General features: G+C 43.3%; 1 protein-coding gene across 1 annotated transcript in view; it reads right to left on the bottom strand.

Annotated features, from left to right (window-relative positions):
* Positions 1-288: 288 nt before the first annotated feature.
* GLUD1 (glutamate dehydrogenase 1) overlaps positions 289-27,482 on the bottom strand; it is a 37,226-nt gene continuing 10,032 nt past the window's right edge. The window contains exons 2-13 of the mRNA XM_032838240.1: positions 22,239-22,319; positions 21,448-21,503; positions 20,270-20,333; positions 15,470-15,564; positions 10,685-10,864; positions 9,834-9,971; positions 9,482-9,619; positions 9,110-9,190; positions 8,084-8,207; positions 6,963-7,054; positions 2,465-2,527; positions 289-1,602 (exon numbers count right to left, since the gene is read on the bottom strand). Of these exons, the coding sequence (XP_032694131.1) occupies positions 1,483-1,602; positions 2,465-2,527; positions 6,963-7,054; positions 8,084-8,207; positions 9,110-9,190; positions 9,482-9,619; positions 9,834-9,971; positions 10,685-10,864; positions 15,470-15,564; positions 20,270-20,333; positions 21,448-21,503; positions 22,239-22,319 (1,232 nt within the window). The 3' untranslated portion in view covers positions 289-1,482. The remainder of the gene's footprint in view (positions 1,603-2,464; positions 2,528-6,962; positions 7,055-8,083; positions 8,208-9,109; positions 9,191-9,481; positions 9,620-9,833; positions 9,972-10,684; positions 10,865-15,469; positions 15,565-20,269; positions 20,334-21,447; positions 21,504-22,238; positions 22,320-27,482) is intronic.

Below are 27,482 nucleotides of genomic sequence, written 5' to 3'. Positions count from 1 at the left end.
CAGAATGAAACATTAAAGAATTCGAGAATAAAATCTGGGTGGCTCATAATATATAGTGGAAAGAAATGTTATACAGGTGGTTCCAAAAATTTCAGAAACCCAACTTAGTTTAATTATTTACAGAAAGTTACTCTTAAATATGAAAACACAGAATCACAGGAAGCATAAGCTTTGGAAAAGGTAGACTTTTAATAACTGCTTTTATCACCAGGTTAAGTCATGCAGTTACAAAGTAGTTAGAAATTTCTGAAAGGATATTGTTGTTTTAAAAAAAAAAAAAAAAGCAAAAAAAAAAAAAAAAAAAAGCTCATTCTTACATAAATAATATCTAGTACTCCATTGGGACACTACTGCTCAAAAGGCCCTGGCGAAGTAACTCCCAAACGAAACTCTCAACCCAAGGTTGTTTCCAGCCCAGTGGTAATGAAGCTGTGCGCAGAATCCAGGCCTCTCAAAGAGGACACCAGGTCAGGCCGAGCGGGGTCACTGGCAGGGCTCGGAGCCGCCAGCTAGACTCCAAAGTGGGAGCCTGAGTGGTTTTTTTCTGGGACACTCTACTTGAATTATTGTTCAATTAGACAACACAGTAGATCTTCAAAAGAGAACAATTAATTAACATGATAAGGAGGTTACTGCACTCTTTGGACTCTATGTCATAATTGCAGTTAGTAAATTCTGACAGTCTTAACAAAAATAGCCTCCACCATTTGCAGGTATGAAGATAACTTAATTCTCCATCAGGCTTTTCATTTTTTGCTGGACAATACATGATTGATAAGCTATAAATGATACTGTTTTATATTATAAAAATACTAGCTTTTTTTCATTTATTACGTTTATAGGCATTCACTGCTTGAGTCAAGGTTAGGCTTGGTAAGTGATTAAAGGCAGTTTTATTACAGCAGCATGTACTTATTTTATTCTAAGAGAATAAAATGCATAAAGAGAAACAGCTTTTATTTTTGTCACAATTGGTAAAACTGAGTTATTTTGCTGATGTAAAATACCAGTAACTCACTTGAGGACCATGCCACCTTTTGAAAATGCCCCACACCCGTGGCTCAGAGGCGGCCAAGCTCCAGCATGTGTCAGACTCGTGCAGAGCTGAAGCAGCAAGCAACTGGCTGCTCTTGGCCAACAGGTGTGTTCCTGTCCCCAGCTCTGACTGTACTGGAAGTAGCCGCAGAGCACAGTAGCAAGACAGACGGAGGAGACCTTCATTAACAGCCAAATACCTATATGGCTCTCTGGCCTAGGGAATTTCTACTTCCATATTCATCAGCTTACATATGATCCCCTAACCTTAATTTCTTTTTTCTCAAAGGGGCGGATTTCGACTGACTTGTTGAGAATGACGTCCATTTATCTAGGAAGTCGAGAGAGAGAGAGAGAGAGAGAGATTTCTGTGGTTACATGTAAACTTGTGAAGGGTCTGCAGATGAAGAGGGGAAGAGGGCAGTGAAGAGGTCAGCCACACTCCGTCTATGTGAAGGTCACACCGGCTTCATTGTACACCTTGAAGACTTTCTCAATGGCGTTGACATAGGCAGCCGTTCTCAGATCCAAACCCAGATTGTACTTCATGGCAGTGCGCATGATTTGCTGGAAGGCCAGAGAAAACACAGTGAAGACAACCCCGACCCCAGCAGCTGGGCCATGGCCATGAACACAGAAGGCGCACATGGGCCCCGTGAGGCGAACCCACCCCCACGTCAGTGTGAGACTCTTTGGCCACTGAACCCCATTGAGAAGGACAACTCTCCAGACTAATACATGTTACCGATTAGGTGGCAATGAGAAGTTGCTCTCAAATATGAATCGCGTCTCTGTCCGTCAGACATCCTGTTAGCTGGACTGAGCTCACTGTTACACTTGGTGAGGATTCTACAGAACTAAGAATGGGGTGGTGCTGAAAATGTTCTGGACTGAGCGGTGACGGCTACATAGTCTTGGGAAGATAAAGTTGAGGACTGTGTGCTTTAAAAGGGTGAATTTATGGCATGTCAATGATATCACATTAAAAAAAAAATTAACAGCAAGCACCACCGTTAAGGTCTGCTTATGCGATTTCAACTTAAAGCCAGGTGGGCGGAATCTAAAGAAGAAATCAGGAAAACTGGACTCAAATTGTGTTTAAGGTATTGAAATAAAGACCAAATGGTAAAAAATCCTTTTACTTAACAGCAAATCCCCTCGTGAGGTAGTTCCCTGCAGACCCAACAGAGTGGTGTAACGACACCACACATCACTCCCGCCTAACCTGCTGTTATCGATTTCCCAGAGCCTGGGGAACATACTATAGACAGTGGAAACACTGCCCATCAGGTGAGCCTGAAAAAGCCAGCCTTCTGCTACACGTTCCTGAAGAACATGTGAACAGACCGCAAAGTCTGGCCGCCTGGAGGACCCGGCCGAGCGGGGCTCCATGCGGGAGCAGACTTGCCAGGAGCACCTGCACACGTACCCTGGCAGAGCGCTCCATGGTGTATGCCAAGCCGGAGTGCACGATGTCCTTCTCGGAGGCGCCCTGGGCAGAAAACGAAGAGAAGTTTAACACCACCACACACAGACACGCTTCATTTATAACCACACAAAGGATTCTTCAATCAATATACAGCCAGAGAGAACTGTGTTGTCTTTTGGTAAAGACATATTTAATTCCTATACGTATCTTTTTAAAAATTTTTCTGTAAGGTATCTAAATAGCTATTTAAATAGTTGTGTGTTGTGTGTGTGTGTGTGTTTTTTTTTTTTTTTTTAGGTTTTTGTTTTTTTTTTTGAAAGAAAAACAAGAGATAGAGTGCAGGCAGGGGGGGAGAGGGAGAGGGGGAAGCGGACTCCCCGACAAGCAAGGAGACCGATGCGGGACTCGATCCCAGGACGCTGGGATCATGACCTGAGCCGAAGGCAGAGGCTTAACCCACTGAGCCACACAAGTGCCTTAAATAGTTGTGTTTTAATCACAGCTTGGTTTTCATTATATTTGACAAACAAGTAACTCATGAAGTAAGATGGTAAAACAATGCACACAGAAGAGCTTGCAGGAGGAAAACATGGGGGCGAGTAGCGAGTCCAGCACAAGTTGCCCCTCTGAGAGCAGATGGACCACAGCAGCACGTTACACTGTCCACTTCATGGCTCACCTCTGTTCTGCAGCTAACAGGGACATTGTAAGGGGCCCAGAAAGGAGTCTGGCCACCTCCAACAGCAGCCCTGCGGAAGGATCCTGGCCACGTACACAGCAGTGCCAATGTGGAAAGCTGAACAGAGCTCAGCAGCTCCTTGTTATCCCCTCATTCCACTGAAGAGAGTGCCGACGACCAGAGAAGTTGGCCATGGTTACAGACAGCCATTTTTAGAGCTGGGGTATAACCCAGGGCCTTCGACCACCAAGTCAGCTCATCTTCCCATGCCAATTACTTCCTTAAGTCAATTTGTTTCAACAGACTCCTCTATCTAGTTTCTAGATGCTTTCTTAAAATTCTAGGACAATTAATGATCACCCCCTTTCTAATATGTCCTACCCAGCTGTCAAATACAAATCTGGCTATGCCAGATGAAAACTTAAAAACTGGGTCGCCAACCACAGGGGTCTATGCTGACCTTCGTCTCGTCAGCATTCTTGTCCCTTCAGAAGGTGTGTATCTGTAAAATCTGTATCACTGAGAAACATCTGGGTCAAACTTTGTTCCGTCCTATCAACTTAGGAAGAAGAAAAACAACTTCCTTTCCAAGTGGGATTACTGCTCTTTCTCACTCACTCATTCCCTCGTGAAACATTCATGGAGCAGCTACCACATACCAAGCACTCTTCTAGGCACTGGGGGCAGAGCAGAGAACAAAATAATGAAAATTCTCTGTTCTCACGGAGTTGATATTCTGGTGGAGGGAGTCAGCCTATTTGTGGACTTAAAACCAGAACGGAGGGAGATCACTAAAATTCTGAATTCAGACACTGAAGTGATCCAGGGCCCGAGGCTTTCCACCACGAAGAGCAGCAGGGAGAGGCAATGAGGATGGCAGAGGGCAAATGCTCAGGAATGGCTGGGGAAGCACGAAGATACCAGTGAGGGTGCAGGGTCTTGGAAGCTAAGAGAAGAAACTATTTCAGGGGGAATGATCTCCTGTGACAACAGCTGCTGATCAGCGAAGGAAGAGGAGGACAGAAAATCGACCATGGGTGTGGCAGTGCCTGATGCCACAGGTCATCTGGTCAAGAACAGTTTTGGAGGAGTGGTGGGTGTCAGCGCACGGAGACACTGCACACAAGTCTCAAGGATGTCTGGTATGAGCGAAATAAAAATGGCAAGAACCAAGTCTGGAAGAGGAACTGGGATTGAGATTGAATTTTTTAAAGACTGCATTAAGCACACTGTCAGGAATGACTGCTGATGCGGAAGAGAAGGGAAGGCAGCGCATTTCAGGGGGTGAAAACAGGCCACTGGGCTTAGATGGAGGTACCCAGAGCCACTCTGGAACCAGAGGAGAGGCGACAAGAGACAAGGTGCAGGCGCCAAGTGCCGGGGAAGTCTACTCCGTGGACAGATCCTGGGTCATGTGCTGGAATGCAGGGGAGAAGAGAATGAGAAAGTGGAACAGGGAGAGGCAGGAGAACTGCCAGGCAGCGCCGGCTGTAGACTTGAGGTTCGGGTCAGGATGAAGCAGTGGGCAGGGCCTCCAGCCCACAAGGGACAGGTGTGGAGGGAGCAGACTCGGGTTTCATCAGGGTTCAGGGGTTAGCAAGGGGGTATGCTGAGGCAAAACAAGATGAGGGTATGACTTAATGATGCAGTGTGGAGTTTTTAAGTCAGACAACAAGAGGACTGAAGAGTGGGGATGGGGTGGGGTGGTGGTCAATGATGAAAGTCCTGGCAGGGCCCGAGCTTGGCTGGGGATGGGGGAGTGGGAGGGAAGGGGCTGGAATAAAAACTGTTTTTTAAACTAATACCACAAGACTCCTATAATAAGTCAGTAAGAGATGAGAAATAGCAATTCAGTTCAACATCTGAAGCACTGAAAGTGTTTGGAAATTCTGAGTCCAACACACTGGGCAAAGATTATTTAAACAAGGATAATGAGGTGCCTGGGTGGCTCAGTGGGTTAGGCTTCTGCCTTCAGCTCAGGTCATGATCTCAGGGTCCTGGGATCAAGCCCCGCATCGGGTTCTCTGCTCAGCAAGGAGCCTGCTTCCCACCCTCTCTCTGCGCACTTGTGATTTCTCTGTCAAATAAGTCAATCTTAAAAATAAAATAAAATTAAATTAAAAAGGATAAAAAGCAAGTCATCATGGCTGTCTTCCTAACTGGCTGTCCTCCTCTTGTAGTCCCTTTCGAGGCTTCAGTACCAGGACATAGGCGGCCACAGGGAGGAGCAGGAAGCCCATCTAAGGGCAGTTAACAAGTCCTGGCAGTGCAGGGACACGTGTGATGAAGGACGTGTGCAATTCCCGCATGCAGTGGGACCTTCAGGGCTGGGGTACTCAGGCAGGGAGCGGGTCAGGGCACTGCAGGCAGAGGGACCAGAACTGAGACACAGCTCTGGGAAAGGTGAAGTCTCATTTAGGGCAATGGTTAATACCAGAGTGGCAAAGCACCTTCTATTCTTCAAAAGAAAACCCTAACTTTCCTTCCATGTTGTAATCTCATCTTACATTACTTTCTATGACTAAATACTTCATATAAAGACGTATTTATTGTAACTTGGCCATTTCCCACCCATGTGCATGTAGACGGTTAAATCAAACCTAATTTAAAAACCTGACTGCGAACACTGTTCCAGTGACATCACCACGTGTGACATCATTCCTCTCCTTTAGAATGATTTTCTCTCCTTTAGAATGATTTTCTCAGGATCAACCGGGTAAATTCCCAGAGGGGATATTATGACGGTGCCCATGGGCAGGAAAACTGTCATAGGTCTTCAACTTTTCCGAAGAGCTGTGCCAATTTGCCTCATCACCAAAATAAAGGTACACTGTGGGGCACCTGGGTGGCTCAGTGGGTTAAAGCATCTGCCTTCGGCTCAGGTCATGGTCCCGGGGTCCTAGGATTGAGCCCCGCATTGGGCTCTCTGCTCAGCAGGGAGCCTAGCCTGCTTGCCTGTCTCTCTGCCTACTTGTGATCTCTCTCTCTGTCAAATAAATAAATAAATAAAATCTTATAAAAAAAAAATTCTTTAAAAAAAAAAAAAAAGGTATACGGTTTCCCCACAGACACAGTAAATGTAAGATCCACGGATGGTTTTTGCTAGTTTAATACATTAAAGAAAACTTATTTTAATTTGTATTTCTTTAACGGCGAGAATGAGCATTTTCTTTTTTCCCGTGACTTTGTTTTTCATGTCTCTGCCCTTTACCAGGGACGATGTTCTCTTTGTGACGTGTGTGTGCTCTTACTTGGTCCCGTCAATAGCTAATACACACTCAGATACCTTTTCTACCGGCTTCCTTTCACGCTTCTTCATGTCCACATAGCAATTTCAATTCTTCGTACAGCAAAATTTCATGTTTACTTTTCTTTAGTTTGTTTTGTGTAAAGCTTTTTTAAGTTTTTCAAGACCAGAAAAGCCGTAAATATTTACTTTAAACTATAATTCTTGTGTGTCTGGGTGGCTCAGTGGGTTAAAGCCTCTGCCTTTGGCTCAGGTCATGATCCCAGGGTCCTGGGATTAAGCCCCGCATTGGGCTCTCTGCTTGGCGGGGAGCCTGCTTCCCCCCTCCTCCTCCTCTGCCTGCCTTTCTGCCTACGTGTGATCTCTGTCAAATAAATAAATAAAATCTTAAAAAAAAAAAAACTACAATTCTTACTCAGTGTTTAGCATGTAAGGAGAGAGGACTGTACAAAGCACACACAGATCGTCATTACCACCATGCTGCCAACCACCCCTTACCCCGATCCCTCTGCCTGGGTCTACAGAAGAGCAGACTGTGTGTGGAGAGTGCGGACCTGTCACAGCACACTCACCGATATCCTGTCTTGGAACTCGGCTGTGGGTACAATGGGAATAGTTCCACCATGCTTTCCAAATTTTCTTTCCAAGCTCTCTTGAACAGACACTGCAGAAAGCCAAGAGGTGAAATTAAAATACTGCTAGTAGAAAAAAAAAAAAAGAAGAAGAAGAAGAACCAGTAGTAGTTTCAAACTATATCCACAACCCAGACACTACTAGAGTTTAGAAGCCTTGGGGGCTCCTGGGTGGCTCAGTTCATTAAGCATCTGCCTTTTGCTCAGGTCATGATCTCAGGATCTTAGGAAGGAGCCCACATTGGCGGGGGGGGGGGGGGGGGGGCCCTGCTCAGCAGGGAGCCTGCTTCTCCCTCTCCCTCTGCCCTCCCTCTATGTGCTCCGCACTCTTTCTCTGAAATAAATAAATAAAATCTTAAAAAAAAAAAAAATAAAGACTTCAACACTAATGCCATAAATGGGTTAATCACTTAGAACTCTGCCAGATTCCTATAAATGTGAATTTAGGTCAGTGCTCTGTTTCCATAACACCCATTACCAGGGTTTTTCCTTGGCTCTGTTAAAAAGAAAACGCTGAGGGAGAAAGAAACGGAAATGGATGGAAGCCTTCACCCAGATTCTCAGAGCGGGCTGAGTGAAGCTCCGTCGGAGGCCTTGGTCTTACTTCAGCTGGATGCAATGAGACCGTTAACTCTGGAGCCTACTCTAGTCAAAGAAAAACCGCATTCTCATCAGAAGACTCCAAAATTCTTGACACTAGAAAGGCCTTAACTAAGAGCAACCAGAGGTCAAAATGAGTGAGTATCAACAGGAGTTCCTGGCTTATTAAAAGGAAACTCTTTCTACTTACTAACTTGTAGATTCTGTTAGGGGAACATTACAGCATAGAATAAACATCTGGACAGAAATTTACTTGAGAGAGTCAGTAAGTTGACTACCCACAAAGAAATCATATATTTTTGGTCCTAAGACTCATGAGACAATAATATAATTTCCTATTCTGAGATTAAGATCTCTGGGATTACAAAAAGGAAAGTAGTCCTTTTTAAGTACAAGCTTTTTTCAGCCTTTTAGTGGGCCCCAAGGATGATTTCTGAACAAGGAAGGCCATCAGAACTCACTCAGCAAGTGGTAGTTAGAATCCCTTTCATATTTGAAGGTCAAACGGCCATAGCTGACATGATTAAGATTCTTCAGCCACTCAAAGTAAGACACTGTCACTCCTCCTGCATTCAAGTAGAGATCCTATACACAGAAATACAGGGAAGACGCCAAAGAAATGAGCAGATGATGGCTTTAGCAAATGCTTTCAGTGGACATCAGAGCTCCATTTTCGTATTAAAGCAGATTAAGCCTTAAACTTCCCAAATATACCTTAGATTATATCAGGAATTTCACACTTAAATTTAACAAACATCCTTTCCAATTCACTAGAGGTTTTTTCCATTTTGAAAAAAAAAAAAAACAACAAAAAAAACAAAAAACTTTTTTGGTTTATTAACTAACAAGCATCTGATCAGCTTGGGAGAGAACATGTTCTCCACCAACCACTGGATTGCCCAAAGCGTGCCTCACCAGAAAGAAGATCAGCATTCCTTCTCCTACTATCTAAGGGCAGTCTTGTTTCAGCTAACCTGAATTTCTTAAGAGCTTTTGACAAAAAGTTTAAATGCATCACAAATCCACATTCACTTCCTCTTGTAAATAACCTGCCGGTATAGACCCCAAGCTCACGCACGGATAACCTAAGCACACATTCTTTCTATGAGCTTTCTGAGTAAAGCAGCAAGAGACATTTGAAGTGCACAAGGTTAGAAATTATAGAAAAGCTTGGAGTTAGAGTAAGAATTCGTTATTTCTAGCACAATATACATTATTTATATAACTGGATTCTTAAGCAAGCTAATACATACAAGAAAGAGCCTGAAGTTGGAAGAAAATGTTCAGGCCAAAGTGGACACTGACAGGTCTTTTTTAATACACTAACCAACCAGGCTTCTACTCTATTTTCTTTAAAGCGAAATAAAGATAAAAAATTCAGTATAGTTTGGGAAATTAAAGGATGACCCTTTTCCCTCCCCAGTTCATCGCAGAAGAGAGTTAGGATTCCAAGTGCATATAAAACCTGGCAAAAACGGATGACTTACGGGAATCACCATAATGTTCCTTTCCAGGAAGATCTTATCAGCCTCTGGAGTTGTGGGCCCGTTGGCACCCTCAGCAATAATCTGCGAGAGAGTCAGGACATACAGAAATGCCAGCAACATCATCGCCTCCCTTCACCGGGTCCGCAAGGGGTGTGTGTGTGGGTAGAACTCCAGTTTAAATTTAATTATTCTGTGTATATACAAAGCCATTAAATTTTACACTTGGGTGAATTGTATGGTATGTGAATTATAGCCCAATAAAGCAGTTTAAAAAAAAAAAAAAAAAAAAGAGGAGGAAAGCCAGTTAAGAGCTTTTCTGTGACCTTCAGGTTCACTCTACACTGTAAGATCCCAGTTCCACCAAGCTCTCACCTTGGCTTTGACTCGAGGTGCATTGGACTTGGTCAGCTGCTTCTCACTGGCAGCAGGGATCAGGATGTCACAGTCAGCTTCCAAGATGCTCCCTTCGTAGGGCTTTGCCTTGGGGAAGCCCAGGATTGATCCATGTTGCTGCAATTGGTTGAGGAGTCAGAATTAACGGCAGGTGCACCATGGCTTCAGTGTTTATGATTAGTGCCCATGATACGAAGACACATCTACTGAGAGCTCTTTGGGTTACATTTTAAAAAGTAAGTAATGGAAGTAGATTTTAATGGGGCTTATTTCAACTTTACAATACTCAGGGTAGCCATAGCCAGACTGTTCAGATGTTAGATTAACATACCAATTTGAAGTCTTCCAGTTCCTTTGGGTCAATACCATCTGGATTCCATATGCTCCCGTCAGACTCACCGACACCCACACATTTAGCACCAAAACGATGTAAGTATCTCATAGAGTGCAGGCCCACATTACCAAATCCCTATAAAGAACAATTACACATGACACAAAAGCCAAGGTTTTAATACAGATGGTAAGAGTCGTATTTTGACCAAGACACATTCTCTTTATTTAGAGTCATTCTCGAAACCCTTTTGCCACAAGAAACAAATGTACTAGATGGCTTCTCTTCAGCAATCAGTTTCTCTTTAAGAATGTGGAGCCCCATGCTCTGTTATCTGTGACAGCGAGTCCTGAAGAAGTTCAGGTGGGTGCAGCCTTGTTGGCTTGTGAAAAAATGGCCGTGGTGTCAGTCACACCCCAAGTCCTCAGTCCCTGATGACCACACATCTTATGGTTGTAAAAATACTAAAGTCACTAACTGGGAGGAATACAAATTCTATTCTAAAGTAGCATTCAACTTAATTTAGATTGCACTCAGTAAAATAACCAAATACCAAGCAAATTCCTCCTGAAAGTTAAAATCTGGGTCACTGTGCAAACCTTTCCCCTTCTGAAAACAATTTCAATTTAAATATTGACCAAAAGAAGTTGGTGATAGTTTCATATGTATCTGCAAGACACTAAATGTGGTTCTAGTCACATGAATCATCAAGTGCGTATTACTCTGGAAATATCCACTCTAACACTTAAAGAGATTCAATAGAATGACCTTTTAAAAACTGCAAATCTAAAAACACTGAAAAACTTACTTTATGTGTATCAGTTATTCTTTAAGAGAACAAACATTTTTACCTGAACAACGAATGTTTTATCTCCAAACCCTGGTGTCATTCCTAAAATACTCATGTAAGAAGCTTCGTTGATGAAATTTTCAATCCCATGGAAGACTCCTCGGCCAGTAGCAGAGATCCGCCCGTGGATCCCGCCCTGACTGATAGGCTTACCAGTAACACAGGCATGGGCATTAATATCCTGCAAGAATAAGTCAGAACTTCACATTTTTGTTTAACTAATTTACTCATGAAGACTATATGTGTGCTTACAAGTACAATTTCACCAATAGGGATAAGTTGCATTTTTTCAGATTTCTGTTCCTAAAAAATATAGAATAAAACAGACCATATTTTCATGGGGCTCCTGGATGACTCAGTCAGTTAAGCGTCTGCCTTTGGCTCAGGTCATGATCTCAGGGTCCTGGGATCAATCCCCCCATCAGGTTCCCTGCTCAGCGGGGAGTCTGTTTCTCCCTCTGCCTATGTCCCTCCCCCAGGTTGTGTTCTCTTTCAGATAAATAGACAAAATCTTAAAAAAAAAAAAAATAGACCAGGGGCACCTGGTCAGTGGGTTAAGTCTCTGCCTTCAGCTCAGGTCATGATCTCAGGGTCCTAGGATAGAGCCCCGCATTGGGCTTTCTGTTCAGCAGGGAGCCTGCTTCCCCACCTCTCTCTGCCTACTTGAGAGCTCTATGTCAAATAAATAAAATCTTAAAAAAAAAAAAAAAAAAAAAAAAAAAAAAAAAAAAAAAAGGACCATATTTTCCAAAGGGAGAAACAAAGTTTTCAGGAACTTAACATCATTAGTACAAGTAACAGTATCACAAAAGCAGAGATAGTTCTGCTTAAAACTATTATTCCTTCAAAAGTATTTAAGCCCTATTAAGTTGGATATACATCTCGCATGTCTCTTCAAACTACCATGTCACCAAAATAGAGAGAGCCTAAGTAGGAGGAGGCATTATGGTATTCCGGGTTGGATGGGAAGACTCAATGTTGTAAAGATACTCTTCCACCAAACTAATTCAGAAATTCAATAAAATGCCACTTTAAAAGATAATATTCAGTTTTACCTACAAGTGGATTCACAAAAATAGTCAAGAAATTAAAAAAAAAAGATAAAATAACTAAGGGGTTTGTAGGGCATTCTGGAATGCTTACCAAATAAAAATACCCATTAACTCAAAGATTCTACTTCTAGGAATTCAAATTTTTGTGTATTTAGTGTATCATTTGAATTAGGAAAAACAAAAAGGTGCATGTGGGCGGAGGCCCTCTGGGAGGCAGGGAGAGTAAGTCTTCACCACCCATCCTCCCTTACTCTGAGCTGACAGCGTATTCTTATTCAGAAACAACTATCTTTAGAAAGAAACAAAAGGCTGGGGAGAGCTTTCCTTCCAAGGTGCATCCACCAGAAAGGTTCTGTAGGAACCAGAGAAGTGCAGAACCCACAGACTTGATCAGTGGGACAGGAAAACTACACGGTCCTATTATATACAGGAAATCAACATAAAAAGGAAGTGTTTTAAATTCGTGGATAAAGAACAGACTATTTAATAAACTTGTGGGGTAAACTGCTACCCACGGAAAGCAGGATGGAATGCTTCACCTCACACTATAGTCCCTACCCCCACACAGAGGTAACTGGGTGAGGTAAGAAGCAACGTGGTCTTCATCTGTATTTTTTTAAACTATTTTTACAGAGATAAGTTAGAACCGTATTGACTCTGAATTGCCAAAAAAAGAAGAGTTAAAAAAAATTAAAGAAAGCAGTCCAGTAAAGTAATTTACAGAAATTAGTAGTTTTCCCACAGTTCCCTTCATGAATAATTAACACCATGAACACAGAATTAGGAACCTAGTGCCAAATGCTTTTACATAGTGCAAATGTGAATGCTGGAGCCTCGGGCAATCCCGAGTGAGGTCGGCCCAGGGCCAGCCACCCAGCTCTCAGCACACCTCACTGTCCCGGCAGCCTGGCGACAGCACAACCTCCCTCCAGGACCTGCACTTCTGGGCAGGATTAGACCAAAGTTGAGGTCATGTTTAGCTTTATATCTGGAAATTAAGTAAGACAGACAGTGACTCCTTACCTTAGGCCCTGATTTTGGATTTCCTATCACTTTAAGAAGAAAGAAGTCTTTTGCCAAGGTTTAGCTGGGAGTGCCTCACAACTTTCTTTTGTGGTCACCACTGGGGATAAGCTATGAATAATGAATACACTGCCTACTACTTCGCACTATGCAGTCTACTGTCTTGCTTAAAGGGAACCAGAGACTATCCAGAGCTCATTTAGTATCAAAAGGTGACATGGAAAAAGTAGCATTGTGGGAAACGGCAGTTAAAACCAAAATTCTCTGAAGCGTCTCATAGTGCTCTTGTTTTATTTCAGGGAATTTATGCAGTTTACCTGATATAATATTTATTATATACCTGATATAATATTTATTGTTTTGTGTGTTTTACTAAGGAGGGGGTACTAGTCTAAGTGCATTATATTACTATTCAATTAATCCTCATTAGCTATTACTACTGTCATCTTACATACAAGACAGAGGCACAGTGAGCTCAAGGCACCTGCCACAGGTCACAGAGCTGGTGTGTGAGGAAGCCAGTTCTAAATCCAGCTCACGCCCCCAACCACAAGACTGCACCGCATCAGGACCTCAGACCAGTGTGTGAGTTCTGCACTGTCTGCTGCAGCCCCCTTCCTTCCCTGGGGGGAACAGTTCTCCTCTTCTCCAAGGCTCATCTTTCCACTAGGGCCTCCCCCTACCTTAAAAAAAAAAAAAAAAGGTTTTATTTATTTACTTGAGAGAGAAAGAATCTCAAGCAGACTTGGCACTGGGCCTGGAGTGTGATGTGTGGCTTGATCTTAAGACCCTGAGATCATGACCTGAGCTGAAACCAACAGTCAGATGCTTCAGTGAATGCGCCACCCAGGCGCCCCTCCACTAGGGGGCCTTTAAAGGAAAATTCACGAGGCCTTTATTCCCTTGGACGACTCTGCTAACGCTTGTTATCGTTCTCGTACGGTCTCTTGCATGGCTGGATCTGGGGCCCGCAGTCAACTTGCCAATATCATCAACAACAATAACCTTTCTTTTTGGGCAAGAGCCACCTTTCACGTTCCCGCTCTGCTGTCCAGTGCCATTTTTCTCAGTGAAGGCTACTTTCATGCCCTATTTCCTTCCTTGCAGACCGGCTCCAATCACCGTCCCACAGAGGATCTAGTTGCTAAACTTGTCTCTTACCGGAACCCCCCTCCCCACATCACCATGTGGAGCTCAGTGCTTCCTGTTCTGCACCTGATTGTCTTCCCTCTAAATCACTCTTCCATTTGGCCATTTCTCTCCAGCTCCAGGGGAGGCCAGTTTCCCTTCCTTTTGGGGCTCCTGTATGGTCTCCTGCCCCCAACAATCCCATTCTGTGCTGCACACAGAGCAAAGTTCAAAATGCCACCTGCCTGCTTCTAGTTAGCACCCTACCGTCTTCCCTCTGTTTTCAGGATAAAGACCAAAGTCTTTACTGTCACTCGTAAGTGAGGATGTGGTCCGACACTCCCCAACTGGCCTCTTAGGCTCTACTCTCCCGCTTTCCACGCTGGCTATCACAGTCTTCCCTCAATCTCAAGTTCACCTCTTCTGCACTCCAGAATTTAAACCAGTGGTTTCTTCTGCCTCCAACACACACACCCCCGCCCCTTCCCCAGTGGATCCTACTTGTCGTTCCAAGTGCAGACCTGAAGCTTACTCCTTCACGGAGGCCTTTTCTGATCTCACCTGGGAAGGCTTGGCCAGGCCCTGTGACGCCTTGTCCCAGCATCAGAAATCCCCCTGCTCCCACTTATTCCAAATGCACTGAATACTTTGCTTGTTTGGCATGTATATATTTTTAATGAGTCTTTTCAGTTCCCTTTCTCTTCCTACTCCTTGCATGGTTTTCAAGGTTCCATCCGTTTCAAGAACGGAAAGTAGCTTTCCTTCTTGTGTTCTGTATTAGCAGCACCACTTCTGCTCAGTCCTCCAGACTCAAGCCCTCCTGGTTCTCTTCCTTGGTAACAGGCCCCCACTCCAGTCCTGCGGGGTCTATCACGCGCCTGCGCTTCTCCCCAGCCCCCACAGCCCCTGGGCTCCAGTGCAGCCTAACACCACAAGCTCAGTCTCCCTTAAAAAAAGTCAGCCCCAGAGCCTCCCCTCTGACTAGCCAACAAAACAAAAAACTAGGGCTTGAGTATTTTTGTCTTGGTTCATTTACTTCTTCACTCTTCTATTACGCTTCAAAATAAGCCTCATCTCCAGATAACCTGAGCTCTACTGTTTCTCTTCCTAACCCCGACGCTTCCCCCACCAATGTCCGGGTTTACATCCTACCCATTTTCCAGGTCTAGCCCAGATACCTCATCCAGGAAGCCTTCTTTCAGAGATGTAACTGCATCCTTATATTATCCCATCTCCTGACCTTATGGGTTTATGTGTCCAAATTCCTCTTTAAATGGAAGCTCTTTGAGCGAAGTCAGAAATGAATGCTTATTTCCCTTCTAGCGTCTTGTACCATGTCCTGCCCTGCCTAGTAGGTGATTGTTTCTGAGGTCCCATCCCCAGCTTTCAAGACAGGCGCATGTAAGTGAAAGCCCAGTGCATGTTCACTACATTTATGGTTTATGACAAGAGAGCTAGAAGTAAAACAATATCCAAATCAAGACACAATTGAAGGGGAGAAGAGCCCAGTGAATTCTCTCCATCCACACACCATCAGCCTGTTATTTCTTACAGATAGCAAACGGGGCCCTCAGGGTACTCACATAGTGCCCGATGGTGCTGGCGTAGGTGTCCGCAATCCAGGACATCTCCCGCTCACCCGTGCTCATGTCTGGGGCAGGCACATCAATGCCAGGACCTGGGGGCACAAGGAAAAGGCACTGTACCAGCTTTTAAGGTCCAATCATCTCAAACACACCAGTCCTTGTAATTTTCTACCATAACAAGGTTACCATGGTTAGAAAACTTGAGGTTTCATCTGGGTAACTACTTGAAGCCATACAAATACTCGTTAAACATTTCACTACAAAACTTATACACATGCAATGTTACATGGCAATTTCTCCATCTAGCGTTTCCTTGCTCTGTTTGGAAGTTAGCTCTGCGTGAGACACATAAGCCACTCGGCTGGACTTCTGACTACGTGAGCGTAAGCAGATCAGTGTACTCCCCTTGACCTCAGCTCCGTGAACTGCAATTAGAGAGAACAGTAACATCTTGCCCTATACAAGGATGACTGCTGTGGTTAGGGAGTGTCTGTTGTGAGACAGCACAGAAACATACTACTTACTGGGGGCGCAAGCCCTCCCCACTAGGGAGAAAAAGAAAACACACACACTGCTGAAGCCATTATGGTAAGCCCCATAATACTTTCACTTGTGCTTTGACCTGTTCATCAAAGCTTACTCTATGTACATAGAGTTCTAGGCCTCGGCTCTGAATTCCTCAGATCATAGCAAATTAGAGAGGTTGAGGATAATACAAGTTAAGTCCAAGGCAGCAACAAATGCCAGGGACAGCACGAACACTGACAGCCAGCCTAAGATCTCAGGTAAAAATGTGTGAGGTGACGCCCCCTCTCATCTGTCAAGGGAGGAACACACAGAACAGTAAAAAGCACAACAGCTTGTTACTTAGTGGGTCAATTAAATAAAACATGCTGTATCAACATAAAGAAATATTATGCACCCATTAAAAAGCTTGTAACCCTCACCAAAACACATTCTGTGGGGGGAAAAAAAGCAGTTTTTGTATAGTAGGTAGAATGTGTTTCCATTTATGTAACATTCTTTCTTTCTCTCTAGCTACATCTCTGTACAGTATCTATGCATCTGTTTCCATGTGTATATACAGTATGGCAGGCACAGGTTTGGAAGGATACGGTTACCTCACACTTGCTCACTATGTTTCCATTACCAGCGTTGTTTATAACTTTCTGTATTGTTTTAGTTGTGTAATACAAACTCATTACCTTTATAAACAGAAAATACAACTTGGAAAAATGGCTCAGCTATCCAGTCTTCCAAAGAAAAGTTCTAAGGCCTGCACTCGAGTTCTGTATTTTTCACTTTTTAACCAACCGAACAGGGTACATTTTATTTTATTTTTAAAAAGACTTTATTTATTTGACAGATAGAGACCAAGCATGAGAAAAAGAGCACAAGCAGAGGGAGAAGCAGACTCCCCTTGGACAGGGACCACGCCCACAGCTGCCGGCAGAAGCTTAACTAACTGAGCTACCCAGGCACCCAGAGGAAGGTATGGTTTAGTATTTTCCTACACTGCCCATTGTGATGCAATGGATACATAACCCGTCTACAATAGGAAATGGTCAGCTCGCTTTTCACACTCCTGTCCCACCCCCAGCCAATCTGTCTTTCATTCTCCCGGCCCGAGTACTTTCCCTTAGGCAGCTTCTAAATCTCAGGAAGTCTAACTTCCCTAAACTACTCTCCCCCCTTATAACTCTACCTGGAAGAGGTAGTGCTCCACCCTGGCCTCCCCCTTTGACAAAAGTGTTCTACTATTTCCATTTGCTCAGTGTCCATTCCCTGGGAGCAACAGACTTCAAGGATGTTCATAAAGATTTGTTTGATCATACTGCTTTTCTTCCAAGGTATAAATGAAATTGCTTCTGAATCCTTCTAGAGGCATCTACAAAAGTTTTCTTTTTTTTCTTTTTACCAGTATCAAGTGTCAACTAAGCTTGTTGCAGGACACCTGGGTGGCTCAATGGGTTGAGCCTCTGCCTTGGCTCAGGTCAGGATCTCAGGGTCAGGCTCTCTGCTCAGCGGGGAGCCTGCTTTCCCCTCTCTCTGCCTTGTCTCTCTGCCTACTTGTGATCTCTGTCAAATAAATAAATAAAATCTTAAAAAATAAAATAAAATGTAAAAAAACCCCCTAAGCTTGTTGGGACAAATCCCAATTCCAACTGGAGAAGGCCTACTGGCAAGGGGCAATTTTGAGGTACAGTCTGTAAACTGGAAGTGTACCACAATAAACTGCTGCTTAAAAACCTCGATTCATCTGGACAGCCTAAGGTGAGACAGCTTTCCCTACCAAACGCCAAAATATTAGGCTCTGAGTTTTCTACTCCACACAAAATCCAGGGATGCTCGGATTATAAGTAAATCCTGAGTTATAGACAAATTCTCCAATACCTTGCAGAGAACAGGTCTGAAAGTCCATACTTTGTAAAACAGGTACCTAACCTCAGGAAAGCTAAAATGCCATCCTTCAACCCCACAACAGTATACAAAAAGATGAAAAACCGGCAAAGAGCACAGCTGCTTTAACAGAACGTGAGCACAGGGCGGAGCTAAAGGCCAGTTCTGGTGCACTGAGATGGGGGTGGGGGCTAGAAAGATGGACATACTGGTTAATGTGAGGGAACTTCACAGTGTACACAGGTGGTATCCAAACTCATGCTATAGAATTAACACTAAACTGGGGCGCCTGGGTGGCTCAGTGGGTTAAAGCCTCTGCCTTTGGCTCGGGTCATGATCCCAGGGTCCTGGGATCGAGCCCCTCGTCGGGCTCTCTGATCCGAGGGGAGCCTGCTTCCTCCTCTCTCTCTGCCTGCCTCTCTGCCTACTTGTGATCTCTGTCTGTCAAATAAATAGATAAAATCTTAAAAAAAAAAAAAAGAACACTAAACTTTAACAAACCTAAAAAGAAAAAAAAAAAAGATCCAAGTGGAAAGAACACTTGCTAACTCATTCTCTGAGGCCAGTATTCTGATGTGAAGGGCCTCACAAAAAAGAATACTGCAGACCACTATCCCTTAAAATAGCATAAAAAAAGTACTTATGAGTAAGTAACAAGTCGTGTAGGATGTTTGAGCTGAACTACAGACCATCACTGAAGGTAATGTAAGGAGCCGGAAACAACTGGAAGGACACTCAGTGTTCAGGGACTGGAACAGTCCTCTGACGGGTCTGCAAACCCATTGCATTCCCTATCAACCGTCCAGCTGATGTGACAGGGCTAGGACTGAGCCAGGCGGAAGGCACACTCAAACTCCAAGGAAAGAGAAGTCCCAAAATAAGGAAGCAATGACCTCAGTTCCAGAGGTTTGTTAGGACTAGTTCTGTGCCCTGGAGGGGAAGAGAGAATTCCTCCCCCTTCTCCCCCAATGCTAAAAAGCTTTCTGAGCCCAGCCATCAGGTTAGCAGCATTGTGAGTCAATGAGGCTTTTTGCTTCAGAAAAGAAGTCAAATTGCAGGATTTAAGCTTTCATTGTTTTGATCAATCACTTTTAACCTTGGGAATCCTAAAGTATTTGTCAATACAGAGAAAATGAAGCTGGTTATCGTCTAGATATGGGCAGTAAATACTAACAAAGTCTGCAACCATTTAAGACTAGAAAGACGTTGCATTTAACCTAAGACGAAATACAATACAAAAATTATGAAGGCTGTCAAAAGGCTGAACATGACTGTATGTAGTTCACCAAATCTGGGAAGGAGGCATTTCTGTAGGAAGGTAGTTACCTCCCCCTGTGTTTCCCAGGCTCAGTGACAGGACAAGTTCACAGCAGTGCTGAGAAGGGGGCATGCCAAGAATCCAAATGCCTTTAAAATGATCAAATCATTTAAACCAGACCAAATCTGGTAAAGTTCTTGTGTTACTTATATTTATTTCTGTACTGGTTTATTTCATGCTCTTTTTCCCTAAGAAGAGGGCAAATTTCAAAATAAGGTATCTTAAGTTCATAGGAACATGTTAATGGTGGGGAGAATGCTGGGTAAGAAAACACAAGAGCAGCAAAACAGAAAAAATAGATTTTCCTTCTTATTAGTCAGTCTTTATGTTACAAGGGCAAACATTCTGTTAAATACTTTTATGTTATTAAAACAAATTAGGATTCTTCTGGCACAACAGAAGAAATACAGACTTAATTTGCTTGAAAAATTAAAGAGTAAATGATGAATAGTCATACATCATAGCAAAGAATATCGCCAACCCACACAAAAAACACAGGACACAGATGACAGTATGATACAAAAACAGCAAGCCAATTAAGATCAGCACCATCAGAAATCTAGTGTTTGGCCAAAGGGCCGCGTGACAAACATCAGGAGTCCCGGGGAACCCTCTAAACCAGCCAGTGATGGCAGAGTGAGCCACTGTGGGAGGCCCTCACCTCCCAGCCTCTGCTCACTCTCTGAAGGGGCAGCCGGCTTTCAGCTTTTGGCTCTAATCCCCAAAGGTATCAGATTTCTCGCTGCTTTCACAACAGGATTACTATCATAAAAGTGCTTCTTACACATTAGAAAATGTTTGTAATACAGGCATTACTTAGTTCCTAAATCTTTCTGGTCATCCCAACAGTGACTGTACAGGGAGCCAAGGTAGCAGTGGCCCCCTGGTGTCCACACTGCGTACCAAGAACCTGAACTTGCCTTGCAGAGATGCATCAAAACCAGGCCTGTGTGCGCCCACCAGTTATCACAGAGCCCTGTTTTTCAAAGCAAAGGGGCAGTTCTACCCAGGTACATACAGACAAACACAGGAGTTAAGATGTTCCTAGTCTATGCACAAGCCTACAAGGTAACACATACCAATAAAGCCCTTCTTCGCCAGCTCCATGGTAAACCTCCTTGTGATCTTTTCCAATTCATTATCCTATAGAGGAAAAAATAAAAACAAAACAACAATGAAACAAATGTTTCTCACAGAAAACCACTGGTGGAGATAAGTAATAGTTGCATCATATTTTCTGTTTATAGAACATTTTCATGTATCTCATTTTTTAAAAGATTTTATTTATTTATTTGTCAGAGAGAAAAAGCACAAGCAGGCAGAGAGGCAGGAAGAGGCAGAGAGAGAAGCAGGCTCTCTGCTGAGCAAGGAACCCAATGTGGGACTCAATCCCAGGACCCTGGGATCACCACCTGAGTCTAAGGCAGTGGCTTAACCCACTGAGCCACCCAGGACATTTTCATACATCTTGTGAAGTAATCCTTCTAACTCATAAAGCTGGCATCTCCATTTCAAAGATAAGAAAATGACAGATCAGAAATTAGGTTATACAAATATCAGATAGTAGAACTGGGGCTCAAATCCCAGTTTCTGTTCTTTTTGTATTAATACAGCACCCTACAAGCAATCCCAATGGTATATAAGAGCCAGCTTAAATTAATTTGAGAATTGATAGGATAAATGATAAAATTTTTACTAAATTAAGGCATCTGTCACTAGACCTTGAGATCTGGATATAAACATCTCAGATCAGGGTGCCTGGGGGGCTCAAGTTGGTTAAGTGGCTTTGGCTCAGGTCATGATCCCCGGGTCCTGGGATGGAGTCCCATGTCAGGCTCCCTGCTCAGCAGGGAGTTTGCCCCTCCCCTCGTTCGTTCTCTCAATCTCTCTTTTAAATAAATAAAATTAAAACAAAACAACCCCCCCAAAACACCCTCAGATCATAGCAACATGTTAAATGTATACAGAGCATATTATATTTATATTGTAGAATATATGACATGGATATAAATGCCTAAGAATATGAAGGTATTAATTACCTTTTAACCATGTGTAAAAATGAAAGAGGACATTGATGTTAAGCAGGTGACCTTTACATGGCACCACACTCAATGAGTTAATTATTTACTTGTTTTTCCATTCCTTTAAAAAGCAACAGGGGTCATTAATCTCACTGGTATGGGGGACACACAGAAACCCTGTAATTTCAAGTCCTTTGTGAGTGTCTATGTGCACAAATTATCATTTTGATACTTACAGTATAGTTCTTGGGATTGATCTTAACACCAGCCTTGGCACCCCCAAATGGCACATCTGAAAGAAAAGGCTGCAAGTTGCTATTCCATACAAAGGACAAAAAAGTCAAGAGGCAGAAAGCACTATGCAGTATTATAGTAATTCAAATATGACACTTCAAGCTTGAACTTCGGAAAATTCAAGATATAAACCCACACTGATCTCTTAAAATGTATTTGAACTAAAATTCTAGTGAACAGAAATGATAAGGCTGGGCAAGTTACGATGCCTTTTTATTCACTGTGCTTTACTACTTCTAAAAGAAAAAATTTATTTTCTTTCTACTATGATTTGGTCTTATTTACTGAGCATGGAAAGGGATTTTTAAAAAAGATCTACACTTAAAGAAAATCCAATTTGTTTCTATAAAAGTTTTCCATTAAAAAAAAAAGAGACTACATCTTAATTAAGACTAACTGAAAAATGATATAAGAATTAAACGGGGCATGGGGCGCCTGGGTGGCTCAGTGGGTTAAAGCCTCTGCCTTCGGCTCAGTTCATGATCCCAGGGTCTTGGGATCGAGCCCCACGTCGGGCTCTCTGCTCAGCAGGGAGCCTGCTTCCTCCTCTCTCTTTGCCTGCCTCTCTGCCTACTTGTGATCTCTGTCTGTCAAATAAATAAATAAAACCTTTAAAAAAAAAAAAAAAAAAAAGAATTAAACGGGGCAACTTAAATAACCCCCTAAAAGTAACCCGGTGTGTAGACACACTTCAGCAAAGCGTTATCCGGCAGCAGCAAAGGGGACCGCTTACCGACCACTGCACACTTGTAGGTCATCAGTGAGGCCAGAGCTTTCACCTCATCCACACTCACATCCATGCTGTAACGAATCCCTGTGGGGCGAGAAAGAAGGGGATGGATTCAGAACGTCCTTTGGCTGGTGAAAAGGAAAAGTGCCAGAAGCTGAAAAATGTCCACACTTCCTGCATTTCATTCCCTGGTTACTTCCAACAACACTTAGAGTAGCTCGTGATACAAAGTCAAGGAAAACCTGCTAATGAGACACCTAGCAAGGGCTACAGATGAGTACGGAACTGGATTTTTAAGTATTCTGATAGTTAAGAGAAAAAGACTGGTGTGGGAGTACGGTTTTTGCATTCTGGTAGGAGTGGTAAGAGCATCAAGCAGTGCTCCTGGAGATGAACAGATGAGCCACAGTCCTGTCCTTGAGGGACTTATAGTGCAGTGGGACTTCACAAGACAAATACTACCTTCAAATGAATGTTTCCAATGCTCTTAAGAAGGCAACTAATTCAGCAAAGTCATTTATTCTTTTACTATTTGGCTTAGGTGATTTGGTGTCAAGGAGTTAAAAAATGTTTTCTTTCTGAGAGTAGATAAATATAAGCAAATGGAGAGTCAACAGATCCAACAGATTCAACTTAGTATCAGGTGTCTAGTTGTGGCTTCTTCAGACAAGTGTAGGAGATCCTTACCTCTTCCTCCTTTCACTCACTGCTAGCTTGTCGACCAAGAGATGAGAAGCTGACAGTCCTTTCTCAGCAATTCCCTCGCTCTTTCTGCAAGGATGGGAGGAGGCCAAGCGACAGGAACTGTGTCTTAATGTCCCTGTACTTGGGAGTGATTAGGTGTTCGGTAGAAGGGACACAGAGACTGAGTATGCCCACTACTTTGGTTCTGGGGGTCCTGGACTCACCCTCCTGAGTTGTGTAGCGTGAAGCCACCTTTCATCCTCTGTAGTTCATTGCTTCTCAACCCCAAGGAAGAAGGCCAGAGTGAGGCTGATGTTTGCATGCTACTTGGGGCTCGTGGGCACTGTTTGTGAACGACGAAGGATCTGAGTGAAGCTGGGTACAACTTCCACTGAGAGTTACAGTAATGGGGGACCTCAGGGATATCTCTTAAAAAAGAATTTTGGGAAAAAAGCTTTTTAGATAGAAATATACAATATTTCATAAACTAGCAGTTTGAGAAAACTTCCCTAATCACTTTAAAGATTTTATTTATATATTTGACAGAGAGATCACAAGCAGGCAGAGAGGCAGGCAGAGAGAGAGGAGGGAGCAGGCTCCCTGCTGAGCAGAGAGCCTGATGCGGGGCTCGATCCCAGGACCCTGGGATCATGACCTGAGCCGAAGGCAGAGGCCCAACCCACTGAGCCTAAAAGCTGGCTTCTTATGTATTTCAGAAAATACCCATTTAAACACAAATGATACAGCTTAAGAGAATTTTATCTGTTGTATATGCTATCATAAAGGGCAAATTCTAAACTCGAACACATTTCTCTGGCTTATTAGAAAAATAAAATGATTACATTTAGAAAAGTGAGCTCTAAGAAGAGATCTTACATATAATGGGTTCTCAGATTATCTCGGAACAAATTTATGCTAGTGAAATTTTAGATGAGATATAACAATTTTTAAAAGAAGATCTAGTGGTGGGGGCAGCTGGGTGGCTCAGTCGATTAAGTGGCTGCCTTTGGCTTGGTCGTGATCCCAGGGTCCTGGGATGGAGCCCCACTTCAGGCTCCTTGCTCAGGGGGCAGCCTGCTTCCCTCTGCCTGCCGCTCCCCCTGCTTGTGCTTGCTCCCTCCCCCTTTGTGTCAAATAAATAAATACAATCTTAGGAAGGAAGGAAGGAATTGTAAACAAAGAAAAAGAAAAGGATCTAGCCGCTATCTGTTGCTACAGAGCTTGCTTTCTTATTTTCTTCAGGCCTCTATTAAAACTTGCTTCACTCCAAGAGGCCCTTCCCGACCACCTTATTTAAAAAGCACCTTCCTCATCTCCACTCTCTAGTCCCCTCTACCTTATTTAATGTTTTACCACTGGCTTTACATTATATATATTGTTTACAGTCTTGGGTTCCCCACCTGGAAAGCTAGCACCATGAGGACTTTATTTTGTTCATTGCTTTAATTCTTAGTACCTAACACAGAAAATGCAAGCATGTATTAGGTGCTCAGATACCTGTAAATAAATATCTGAGTATTTCTTGATTAAGCTGTTAAGACAGAAAGGCCATGGTCACTAAAAATTCTGACATGCCTGTAAGTTCTAAACAATTCACCAGCAGTGTCCGCATGTATTACCAAAGGGCTAGAACCTAGAAGAAGGCAGAAATACCAGGTCCTAAAATGTATTCCAGACAAAAAAACCCAAAATAAGTCTAAAGTAATATTAAGATCAAACATTTCTTTCTTTAAAACAAAAAAATTCTGCTCAAACACCACAATGTGTTTTTTTTTTTTTAAAGATTTTATTTATTTATTTGACAGACAGAAATCACAAGTAGACAGAGAGGCAGACAGAGAGAGAGAGGAGGAAGCAGGCTTCCCGCTGAGCAGAGAGCCCGATGCGGGGCTCGATCCCAGGACCCTGAGATCATGACCTGAGCTGAAGGCAGAGGCTTTTAACCCACTGAGCCACCCAGGCGCCCCGTCCACAATGTGTTTTTAAAACCAATAAAACTGTTACTATGTATCATGCACGTGACTCCGTGGAACCTTGCTGGGCCAAGGACCTGGGCCAGGGGCGGGGCTGGGCACTTCCTAACCAAGCTGAGTCCCCCCAAGCAGCAACTGCTGTGGCCTGCGCCTGCTTACCTGGGGAACAGGGACATGGCGCTCACGGTTCCATCAAGCCTGCACAGGACAGTACCTGCGTGTGGCCATAGCTTCAATCTTGGCCATTATCACTGCTACTGGAAATATTACCGTGTGGTGGCAGATCAAGAAATTTAGGTTTTAAAAAGTCTAAACTGACAGGAGCTTAAACAACTTAATAAAACTTGATTTCATTACTTCTCAAGATAAATTCATGAAGGTAGAAAAAACAGTCTGCTATGAAGAGTTAGTATTTATATTACACACAAAGCACTTTTTTCATTGTTCTTTTAGAGCCCATGGAACTGGTTGCTCAGTTATTTAATTTCCCTTGCTTTATTTAAAAGAAAATCACCGGGGCACCTGGGTGGCTCAGTGGGTTAAAGCCTCTGCCTTCAGCTCAGGTCAAGATCCCAGGGTCCTGGGATTGAGCCCTGCATCGGGCTCTCTGTTCAGCGGGGAGCCTGCTTCCTCCTCTCTCTCTCTGCCTGCCTCTCTGCCTACCTGTGATCTCTGTCTGCCAAATAAATAAATTAAATCTTTAAAAAAAAGAAAAGAGAAGAAAATCACCTTAGTTTCAGGTATATCACACCAGACAAGTGTATACATTATACTGTGCTCACAGTGTAGTTACCACTTGCCTTGCTTTCTTAAGGGAGGGGGAAAGTTATTGTCCCTTATCCAGTGTTTTTAACTAATACCTTTGGTGGGAAACTGAAAACAGCTTGAAAGAGTAACATTCACAAATCTGAGAGCAATCCTATTATTCTAGACACTGATGTTAATTAGAAACTGGACTCCAGCTAGTACAAAACACTGTAAACAAAATGTCTATTTTACTGCAGAAGTCCTGGAATGATATGAGTCAGAAACTGTACATGTATAACAAAAAACATGTTTCTGCTTGGACAGAACCCAGGAATTCTTGTTTGTAAAGTAAAATTTTCTTTCCGAGCCACACCCAGTCAGAGCTCAGCTACACGCCAGGGAAGAGCAGCAGTTAGATAAACTACCTTTCACACCGGCCTATTTTGGCAGGCTATGAGCCCCTGAAGGAGTCCAGTGAACTGAGAGGCAGGAGCAGAAGAATCAGGGGGACAAGCCCTGGAGCAGATGAAGGTGGGGGCAGAGGTAGACCCTGGAACCAACACACATGGCACTGCTGGGCTAAAGAAAAAACAGGTTTTCCTTTCAGCTTTCTAATTAATCAGTTGATACACAAATGTTTTGACTTCTGGAAGCCGGCAGACACATTAACACAGTGTTACTTAAACTGTTAGTCTGGAAAAAACTCTCCAACAGAGCCATAAAAAAATACTCTGTACTGTACCAATACTGGAGACAAAAACAGGCATCCAAACAGAGAGCTCATCCACATCTAAAGCTACATTTCTTTTCTTCTCATGGGACTGGAAACCAAAGGTAACTACTAAAAATATACTGTCACCTAAAAATTCTTACCCACATTCTATTGGATATTAAGAGTATGAGGGCAAAAAAGAAGTCGTTCTTTACTGTATACAAAGCCAGTCAGTTATGAGATACCAACGCAAGTGGGGTGAGTGAGGGACCAAGCAATGTGACAGACATATACTTGATGTGACACTGACTACCCCAAGTTAGGACAGTCACCACATGTTATGCTTCGAAGTTCTGAAAGGGGGAAAACAGAGCATTTCTGAATGCCTCCGGTATTTCAAGAATACAGAATCTGAAGACAAAATTGTTCAGTAAAGCCAAATAACAGGTAATACACACACATACACACACACAAAAACCGGGAAAGCTTAAAATGTTTTAAACCAAAATGAAACAAGGATCTTATGTGCAGTCTGATATCTTCACTGTTTCTAAAACCACACTTTTCCTTCTTTCCTGTGGGACGGGTAGTATGGCAGAGAAGGCTAAAGGTGAGTCGGGACAGGCCGGGACTGGATGGGGGCACAAGGATAGAAACTAGAAGGATCCCAAGTTTTATTCCAGGAACTGAGAAAAGCAAATCAAGACTTTTTTCTTTCCTGAAGTCCTACAGCACTACCTGTCAGCCTATGCGGCCATTAGCACTACTAGGGTTCAGGAGGAGGCTAACCGGGTCTCTGAACACAGCACTGGCAGGCGTCACGTCACGCTGGAGGTGAACACGTGCAGTGAAAAGCAGGAGTCCATGGCTGGCCAAACTAGAACAGGAACTGGGTGATTACACACGTGTCATTAGAAACAGGGTCTAAAAATCAAGGACCACATTCTGACTGGCCCACAGAGTAACCTGAACTTCTAGTTCACCAGAAGAAACTGAAGAAACAGCATCCATGACAAGGTTTATCATCTATTAAACCTGATGAAGTTGGAGGAAGGGTTGGTTGACACAGCTTTGAAATCAGACCTTTCATTCTGAAGAGTAATTAACGCTACCATACAGTTATTTTAGGCT

The sequence above is a fragment of the Lontra canadensis genome, unplaced genomic scaffold (genome assembly GCF_010015895.1).
Source record: "Lontra canadensis isolate GAN:19392208 unplaced genomic scaffold, GSC_riverotter_1.0 scaffold3, whole genome shotgun sequence".
Taxonomy (NCBI): domain Eukaryota; kingdom Metazoa; phylum Chordata; class Mammalia; order Carnivora; family Mustelidae; genus Lontra; species Lontra canadensis.
The sequence above is the reverse complement of the archived record's forward strand: the minus strand, read 5'-3'. Positions and strand labels throughout refer to the sequence as shown.